This window comes from Salmo salar, chromosome 13 (genome assembly GCF_965601325.2).
Source record: "Salmo salar chromosome 13, fSalSal1, whole genome shotgun sequence".
NCBI lineage: Eukaryota > Metazoa > Chordata > Actinopteri > Salmoniformes > Salmonidae > Salmo > Salmo salar.
Window position 1 is genome coordinate 35,450,410 of NC_138303.1, and position 10,052 is coordinate 35,460,461.

General features: G+C 40.6%; 1 protein-coding gene across 5 annotated transcripts; it reads right to left on the reverse strand.

Annotated features, from left to right (window-relative positions):
* Positions 1-37: 37 nt before the first annotated feature.
* Positions 38-9,286, reverse strand: LOC106567288 (high mobility group protein HMG-I/HMG-Y). Of its 5 annotated transcripts, XR_014380032.1 has the most exons (6): positions 8,911-9,269; positions 7,914-8,026; positions 6,591-6,671; positions 4,330-4,386; positions 3,784-3,950; positions 2,264-3,611 (listed from the first exon to the last, which is right to left on the reverse strand). XR_014380032.1 is itself a non-coding variant. In XM_014136430.3 (5 exons), the coding sequence occupies exons 2-5, from the start codon at positions 8,010-8,012 to the stop codon at positions 2,198-2,200; spliced, it is 297 nt and encodes a 98-aa protein (XP_013991905.1). In that variant the 5' UTR covers positions 8,013-8,026; positions 9,132-9,286; the 3' UTR covers positions 38-2,197. The 5 variants fall into 5 exon arrangements, 4 of the variants coding, with proteins under 4 accessions (XP_013991905.1, XP_013991904.1, XP_013991903.1 ...); XM_014136430.3 differs by lacking the exons at positions 2,264-3,611; positions 3,784-3,950 and adding an exon at positions 38-2,257 and having other exon boundaries at positions 9,132-9,286; XM_014136429.3 differs by lacking the exons at positions 2,264-3,611; positions 3,784-3,950 and adding an exon at positions 38-2,257 and having other exon boundaries at positions 8,911-9,263.
* Positions 9,287-10,052: the final 766 nt, after the last annotated feature.

Genomic DNA, 10,052 nt, shown 5'->3' on the forward strand with positions numbered 1-10,052 from the left:
ACGGTGAAGAGGATGCAGGACAAGACATGACCAAAAAAAAAGTATAAATTCTTGTATTTATTGACCCTTTCTGGATACAAATTGTCATAGTGCGCAATAGAAATATAGACATTGTATATTAAAAAGAATGATCCCATCTCATTAACTTGAATGAATTACATAACATGGATGATGTTGGTACATAGTCAGAATAGTTGCAGCTGTGAATGGATATATGTAATTACCGGAGTTCCACATGAGCATTATGCATCCCAAATGGCACTCTAACTATAGAGTGCTCTACTTTTGACCAGGGCTCTGGTCAAAAGTAGTGCACTATAAAGGGAATAGGGTGCCATTGAGGAATGCATACATGGAAAAGCGCCTGGTGCCAAAGCCGCACCGAGGCCTACAACAGAATAACCTGGAGAGAACACCCAGTCTTTGTCACTAAACACACATGACAATCTGAATCAAGCAAACATTTCAGTGCACCAGAAGTAGGATTTATTAAAAAGATACACTGTCTAATCTACCACAGTCAGCGAACACAAATTTGCAAAGCTGACAGATCTTCATGACTTTACACATTTTTGTGACCCGTCTCTGTACGCCCGCTTTAAAAACAAAGGAGCAGAGGGGGGGGGGGGGGGGGGGGGGGGCACACCTTCACTAGTAGCTAGGCTAGGCAGTCTTTAAAAGACCAAATAACAGTCAGATTAAAAAAGACCACGTAATACAAACATTTCTCACACACTTGCCAGAGTTTACAGTGTACATTTGAAACCAGTTGAAGAATGCATTATGGGAAAGTTTAAAGTAAGCTGTCGTCAAGTGAGGTATGACATTCTGGGCCTTGTCAGGCCCGTTGCAGTTTTCCGGGTTTTTATAACTGAGATTGTAGCAGCTTATAGGTTTGAGGAGAGACCAAGAAACTGGACTGTGATCTTGAGATCCCTGACACTGAGAAACACAAACAAAACATTGTTTTTCTGGAGTAGACAGCAGACACTGACTATCCTCACAGAAAAAGCTGAATATTTCAACATCCTGTACAAAGTGATGACGACACACAACAGGCCTTGTAAAGCAGTGAGAGGGAAAATGGAATGATCAGCTATTATACAGACCCATTGGATAAAACAGTGCCACAACAGTAACAATCCAGCTCCTAGTTTGTTACACAGTTCACCTATAGCTGACCAAGTGGCCATGAGTTGCAACAAATACTGTAGACTGGGAGGACCACATTAAGAGGAACAGCAGATGCCACAGAGTTCAAAAAAGGTTTCCTGGAGTGTTGAGAGAATGTAGCTCCCCAATCAATGAATCCCTACCCATCCTTAAGCCATTACGACATTATTATGATGAGTTTTCGTAGACATCAAAGCAGCACAATTACTCAGGTATTTGAGGGCATGTTATGACCCAGAGGAACATGATAAAACACAATCAGTCTGATCAAATCTTTGATTAGTAACAGTACACTTTAGTTAAAACAAGCCTTTTCCAGTGTAGCCCCGAAGAGGCTATAGGGAGATGAGCACAAGCCACATCAGAGGCTAGTTAGGGACAGCTTATTTTGGATGGGAGGGGGAGGAACAATTCTGCACAATCAAAGTAGTAACAGGGAGAGGTCTAATACAGAGATTATAAATGTCTATAATATATTTAATGCTCATACTGTATTTTCTCCATATCAGCTTCTCTGCTTGTAAATAGATGTAAGGGATAGATTAAGCACTTCACACTTAAAAACAGCAAGTATAGGCAAAATTCACCTTTTGTCCAATAGAAAACAAGTTTATATGACCCACCAGCTCAAGATACCGGTGTTAGGGGGAAAAAATGAGTAACACTAAGCTGAGAGAATGTCCTATACACTGTCTTTTGAAAGAAGCATGTCCAAAACCTCATCAGAACATATTTTTGTCCAGTATAAAAGACTTGCCATACCACGACATACACATAGAGAAACGGTTGTCCGTCACCTGTACTGTGATTCTTTGATAGATATGCTTGTTAAGAAACATCCATTGGTTTTCCAGTGCAGTTGCAAATAGAGGTTGGATGAAGTGTGTTGTTGACCCTCCTTTAGCGAGAAGGCAAAAAAGTGAACCGTAGAAAAGAGGTTGGGGTGGCACCGGTATTGGAGATTCAGCCTAGCTCTGGTTGACAGGAAGTCAGTATGTTGAGTGAGGTAGCATGGGTTGCAAGTTTACTGGTCTTTCTCCTCCTCCTCTTCAGATGATTCCTGGGTTGCCTGTTCCTCCTTTTCCTGAAAAGGCACCAAACACAGACCACAGTCAACCCATGTTTCTACTGGTTCACACCAAAAATATAACACACTAAGAAAAGTGGATCTGATCAAATATATGTCACCAGAAGTGCATCAATCTTTCAACTACAATAACTGCCTTGCAATATGAACAACGGTATCTATTGGGAGTCTTTAGGATTTGGGAGGGACTTGTACAGTGGCCTTGCTAGTGAAACATCTGAGTATTGAAGTGGAAGGAGTGTGCATGTTGATCACATCTCACTGATAAACAAAACCAGCATGAAAGTCCCTAGAGACCCCAGGAGAGGACTTGGCCATCTGTAGTGACTCATCTGAGTGGTGAGTCACAGTGAGGCATCCTTTGCTCCCTCCCGCCTTACCTCCCCTCTACCTCAAACTCCCACCAACTCCACCCACTCTGGCGCAGGAGAGTTCATTCATAAAAAGAGAGCCCAGTTAGGTGGGTAACTATGGGTCATTCCCCGCTGTGACTAATGCAACACAGACTTCTGGGAGTAGGCTACACTCACGCTTACTTTATTTAAGACCTGAGTATGCTTACAGTGGAGGCAAAGTTTGGGTTGGTTTGTGCTGGATTAAACTGTAGTTTAAATAATTTTGCAACAATTCCTTTATCCTAGACATTTTTTGAAGAATGGAGTGAAATGTGTATCACTATGTCAACAGTGATGTATGAAATAGTTAAGCCCATTAAATTATTTTTAAATAAATTTAACTTAAACATGTATTTTCAACTATACCTAGTCGGTTTCAAAGACTCGCTCAAGACAATGAACTCAACATACACCTGTGCAGAAATAAATAGTAATAAAAAAAAACCAGAAGATTGGATGTGTAAATATGTATAAAATACTATGTACATAATACAAAGCATATACAATACGGACCAACGTGTCTGTGTTTCCTATCAGTAACAGTGGTTCACTCCAGTGCAATATCGAATAAATAAACAGCATGTCTGTAAGGCAAAGACAGTTCCTCAATAGTTCTATAACATAGCATAAACAGAAATGCATAGCATCCTTTAATACGTCTCCCAGTCCAGTGCAGGCTTGCTTGCCAAGACTTCCATGAGCTCTTTCTGCTGGCTCTCAATCAGGCCCGGGAGTTATACAGACTTAAAACATTTGTATAGATCTGGCGGATAACTGGCCTCAAATGTAACCATAGCTTTCAGCATACGGCTTGCATGCAAACTATTCCCTAACCTCCCTCTCGCATGCTCAATCTTTTCACCCTGTTGTAAATACAATGAATACATTTTGACGATGGAAAGACAGCGCACATAAGGGTCCTCAGAGTCCGAGGTCTCCTCTGTGGTTTGTTCTCCCTTAAAGATAAACAAAGAAAAAGACATGAGTCATCATGAATGTATAGTTAGGTACAGTTATGTACAGCTAAGGGTTACAGTTTCATCAACAAATTCAATACCACAAAACACATTCTCCTTAACGCAAAGCTCAACTACAAGCAAAACTAGATTATTAACAATCATTGCTTACCTCGTCCCAGCTGTCTTCAGAATCGCGTGAAGATGAGTCCCACAGGTCAGTTTTTAGGCCAAAATTTGCCAATTCCTCATTCGGAGATATCAGTGCCATCTGGAATGTGCGTTTGTTTCAAAGAGGACGTGACAGACTCCAGGTGTAGTTGACTTCACACCTGGTAGCTGGTTGTTGCAAACAGAAAAGGTTGAGTTGAATGTTTTAATTTGCACACAATGGTTGCCATGTTTTTTTTGATGGTGGAAGAGCAGTGGAAGATAAGCAGTAGCCACTGTGCCTGCCCCAACTTTATTCAACCAATCACAGGGGCTGCTGGGGTTGAAGTTCGCCTGGGACGACGAGTTTGATTGTTCGTTTAGTCCTTTTGTTTCTACGAACAAGCCAAATTTCGCTGTAAGCATGCTAACTTAAGACCTTCGGGATTTCTAACAGCAGTGAGCATGTGGAGGGGAACCAAACAGTGACAATTTAAGAGTGAGTCAGAGTCAAGGGGGATTAGTTAAATATAATATTAACACCTATGATAATAAGAGCTACTCTTACCTCTTTCTTGGGTCTTCCCCTGCGTTTCATCCCTGCAGTTGAGGCTGCTGGTGCCTTCTGTAAAATGAGGGAAGAAAAACAAACAATTAATCTAACTGCACAGAAACCTGCTAATCTACTGTCACTAGAGGGCACTAATACTCATATTAGGAAGCAGATGGTTTGAGGGCATTGGGTTCATTGGCTATTATCTCGGAATCTGACAGGAACTGCACACAGGGCACTCCAGCTCGCTGGCCACCTGGTCTGGGGCTCAGAGACAGCTGGTGAAATTGGGCAAGAAGAAACGAGCCCACTTCAGATCTATCCTTGCACACAGGGTTGGGTAGGTTAGTTTCTAAATGTAATCTGTTAAAGTTACATATCCATAATTGTAATCAGTAATGTAACTTTTTGATTACCCATACTTTCCGTTACTTTTAGAATACTTTCACCTTAAGAGGCATAAGAAGACAAAAGGGATCCATCAAACGCATTTGGTGTGTCATCATAGTGGTCCCTGACTTATGGTCAGACTCGCTCACGTGAAAAAAATGAAAACCTTTTTTCAATGCTGAATTGAATGTCATTGAGAAAACAGAAAGGTTTCTTTATTATGTCTCATCTTTTAACTAAATGCAATCTATTAGCTTCCTAAATGTAACTAGTTATATCTAGCTGTCCGATAACATGTTCTGATGGAATGGCTTGTCCTGCACTTTGTTAAAACCCAGGGTGCATTGAGTGAATGTTGAAAAAATATATATTGGTTCCTTTCTAAACGTGTTAAAAATGTTAAAAAAAATTCAATGCTGAATTGAATGTCATTGAGAAAACAGAAAGGTGTAATTTTTTTGCAAACATCCTTTCTGAATTTAAAAGTAATCCAAGAAGTAATGTCGTTTTTCAAAAGTAATATTTTTGCTGGTAATGTAACAGTATTTTTGTAAATCAGATTACATGTAAACAGTTACTCCCCAACCCTGCTTGCACATAAACACACATGCATATATACACACACATATATCCTTTTCCTGCACACACACAGCGCCTAGAGGAGCGTGGGGGTTGGGGCGAGGGATAGAACTTGTCTGTTGCTATGGTGATGCGAGGGAGAAAAGAACTAGGGCTGTGTGTTGGGGGGTAATGTCAGCTTGCGGCCTCTGCACCTGCACCACACTGTGCATGACAAGCTACAGGAAGCTGGAGGACAGGAAGTCAGGGGGAATTAACCGAAAAAATGAGCGTCTCTTTAAGCAGCCAGTAAACCCAAGATCTTACAAATGGAAGCTCTGGCCCTGCTATTTTTGAGACTTGAGGTGAAAATGGCCAAAATAATTAGTTAACCTATAAATTATACTTAACAGGACATCCTTTGAACAGGAGGAGGTTAGACAGTGGTGGAAGAAGTACCCAATTGTCATATTTGAGTAAAAGTAAAGATGCCTTAATAGAAAATGCCTCAAGTAAAAGTAATCCAGTAAAATACTACTTGAATAAAGTCTAAAAGTATTAGTTTTTTTAAATATCAAAAGTAAATGTAATTGCTAAAATATACTTAAGTATCAAAAGTAAAAATAATTTCAAATTCCTTATATTAAGCAATCCAGACAGCACAAATAAATATACATATATTTTTTTACTGATAGCCAGGGGCACTCTCCAACACTTAAGACATAATTTACAAACAAAGTATTTGTGTTTAGTGTGTCCGCCAGATCAGAGGCAGTAGGGATGACCGGGGATGTTCTCTTGATAAGTGTATGAATTGGACAATTTTCCTGTCCCGCTAAGCATTCAAAATGTAACGAGTACTTTTGGGTGTCAGGGAAAATGTATGGAGTAAAACGTACATGATTTTCTTTAGGAATGTAGTGGAATAAATGTAAAAGTTGTCAAAAAATGTAAATAGTAAAGTACAGACACCCCAAAAGTATTTTTACATAAGTACTTTACACCTATTAGATTAGCTACCACTGTGATCCTTAAATATAATCAACAGTCATGGGTACATGACTATTTCTTAGTACTTGACTACGAGGATGAGGTTGAAAACTTGGGTAGTATCAAGTTAAAACCATAGGGACAACTAAAACTATAGGAGCTGGTGACAGCTGTTCCATCTGACCCTAATGGTAATCTATGGTCAACAGTGGCCTGCACGATCAAATGTCTAATGTGGTTTTTGCAGGATGACTGAAAGGTGGCTGCTAACCCTAGTTGACAGTCTAGCAGGTTAAATTCATTCGGTTGAGTAAAATAGGGCTAACATATTGCCTTACCTTGCCCTTGGTGACAGTCTTGTTCTTGCTACCCTTTGGCCTTCCCCTGGGCCTCTTTGGAGTAGGGGACCCACTGGGCTCCTGAAAGAAAAATATGGGAAATGGTCAGGTGGACAGCTCAGCGTTACATTTGAACAGTCGAAGATGCCAACACATAAAATGGTGGTTCTATAGTTGTTGCACCCGAAGGTTTGACACTATGGACATAATGATGAATGAAGTGTATTTTTATGGAGGGCAAACAACTTAGTCTAAGTCCATGTATGATGTGATACGACATGCAGCTTCTTACATGGAATACTTTGTTATTCATGACACTAAGAGTGCACTGTTCAAGGTCAGTGCAACTGACACCTGTTGCTACTTTAAGACTAACAGGTGGTCACAGCCACATTGCCAAGTTCCATTAACTGTAACAAGCTGACAGTGGTTTAGATGACAGTGGTTTAGATCAGACCAAAAATATAGTAGTTGTAAATAAGAGGTACGTAGGAAGTATTGGTATAGTAATACACAAAGATAATATATCACTGTGCAGACCTGTGTTCAGAATAGACTTCTAGGGCAGATTTAACTGTTGCATCAATTGCAAAACGCATTAGCCCAAAACAATACATTCATGTAACAAAAATGCTAACATGATCATTCAACAGGGATGGTGGTGGTTCAACAGCAAACACAAATAAACATGATTAATGCATTTGGCTGTATATTATGGAGGTGCAGGTTTTTATTACCTCCTCAGTCTGTTTACAGCAGCAGCTACTAGCAACAACGCAATCCAATACCAACAACACCCTCAGGAGAGTGACAGCAACATGGACCAATCATTGCTTCTACTCCGCTTACATAAACCAATCAGTTAGAAGCAGAGGTGGGGTATGTGGGTTACCACTGGTTTAAGGGGTTCAGGTTACATATCAATGACAGCCTGCCAGACCACCGGTTGATCGTCATTACATATGCACACAGCCAAGGCTGGTGAGGAGGGGGTGGGGGAAGGTAAAAAGAGAGACCTATCCAATGACTCTTTACACTAAGTCACATCAAGAGAAATTACACAATAGAGTCAGGAGTTCTCCATGGTGAAACTACATAGGAATTAAACACCTCTGACGGGCAACGCTACTGCTTTGCGGTGGGTTCTGAAACCTGCTGCAGGATCAGGTTTTGGTTGACCAGTTAACTTTACCAGGAAAACTCTGTGCCCTAGTTGCTGTGGGCATAACCAGGCCCGGGAGCCATAACCAAGTAGGGCCCAGAGTGTTTCCTGGTCACACATGATCTATCATACAGAAGGTGGTGTTTTATAAAGCTACTTACATCAGAACCACTTTTCACCTGTGGCTGTTTCCTTGGCCTTCCACGACCCCTCTTCTCTGCTCCCTCCTCTTTTGGTGAGATGGTACCCTTGTCACTCATGTTGATTTGTAATCCTGAGATTAAAAAAGTAAAATAACGTTTTAGTAATAGGGTCAATTTTCACAATGCATGTAAATAACATATATCACAATATCATACTAAGAAATCTCCAAAACAACAATAACGACTCTTATTTGTTGTTATTACATTAGCAGTCTTATTACAGTGTAATTACATAGTAGGTACAGTGCCATAATAATGTATATTGCATTTGACTTATCCCAATGTATTTGCAGCACTGTTTGTTTGTGTCTCATTTGTGCTCCCTTAGTGGTATAGGCTACTGACAAATAAACGGGGGATGCCAGTCAACCACCTTGTGTGAACCAATTTTATTGTCCAGGGTTTCCAAAACGAGGTCCTGGGGCCCCCCCACCCTGGGTGCATGTTAGCCATAGGACTACACAGCTGATTTTAAAAAATTATTATTTGATTCAGCTGTGTAGTGCCAGGGCAAAAACACAACGTGCACCCAGGGGGGGCCCCAGGACCGAGTTTGGGAAACCCTGGTATAGCCAACATACAGCAGGATTCCGCGCGCAATGGAGACAGTGTATACCAAGCAAGTAGTGAAATGTCCTGGCTTGGTGTAGGCTGCAACAGCTCAGCAATGTTTAAAGCCCAGTCGCTACGGATACCCAGTAGAGCCAGTGCGCAGAATAGGCAAATGAAAACAAAAAGCGGATAAACGAGGTAGACCGTCTCTCGAAATTCAGTCGGAATAGACTGTATCGAATATCGTTGTTTGAGTACAAAAATCAGCACACCGACGTTATCAAATAACATTTACAACATTCACGCTTATCAGCCTATCGAATTATATGTCAAAATAACACGCAGACGTGACCGTATGCAAGGTCAGTTTTGTGTTCACCGCAATGGTTTGGATTACTCCTACCTTGATCCCTTGAAGATTATGGCCCTCGAACGAATTCCCGCACAAACCAGTTTGTTTTACCGGTTGAATCCTTTAACTAAAGCTCTTTTTATATATTCGACCAGACTACACAACGCCCGCCCCTTAAATTCCAGTCTGTGCAGCACAGCAACTAGAGAAGCAGACTATAGAATAGAGCCCCTAGACTAGAAGTACAACATATTGTAGAATGTTTTATTTACCTGATTTAAAATTTAAGCTGCCGATCCAAAGCGTGCTAAAAATAGCTGTCTGTCTCTCTTCAAGATAAAGAAAATGCGCCAGCCTCAAGGAGTTTAGGACAATTTAAAGAGGCGTCCTCACAGTAGCGATAACATTGAGGGCGGAGATATGATAAGTGGGCCACCCCAACACCCGTCATCCACCCCCAACCCCAGGTGGGCCCTGGAATCGAACCCACTACCCTGGCGTTACAAGCGCCATGCTCTACCAACTGAGATACAAAATACTACCCCAGCAATATAAATATATATATTTTTTATCTTTATTTAACCAGGTAAGCTAGTTGAGAACAAGTTCTCATTTACAACTGCGACCTGGCCAAGATACAGCAAACCAATATAACATTATTAAATATTTCCCTTGGTTTATGTACCTTCAACTCCTATTTTTGTATGTGATGTTTCTTTCATAGAAAGTCATTCCTAGATGACTACAAACAGTACTGGTCAAACGTTTGAACACACCTACTAATTCCAGGGTTTTACTTTATTTTACTATTTTCTACATTGTAGAATCAGAGTGAAGACATCAACACTATGAAATAACACATATGGAATCATGTAGTAACCAAAAAAGTGTTAAACATATAAAAATATATTTGAGATTCTTCAAAGTAGTCACCCTTTGCCTTGATGACAGCTTTGCACACTCTTGGCATTCTCTCAGCCAGCTTCATTAGGTAGTCACCTGGAATGCCTTTCAATTAACAGGTGTGCCTTGTTAAAAGTTAATTTGTGGAATTTCTTTCCTTCTTAATGCGTTTGAGCCAATCAGTTGTGTTGTGACAAGATACGAGTGGTATACAGAAGATAGCCCTATTTGGTAAAAGACAAAGTCCATATTATTTCAAGAACAGCTCAAATAAGCAAAGAGAAACGACA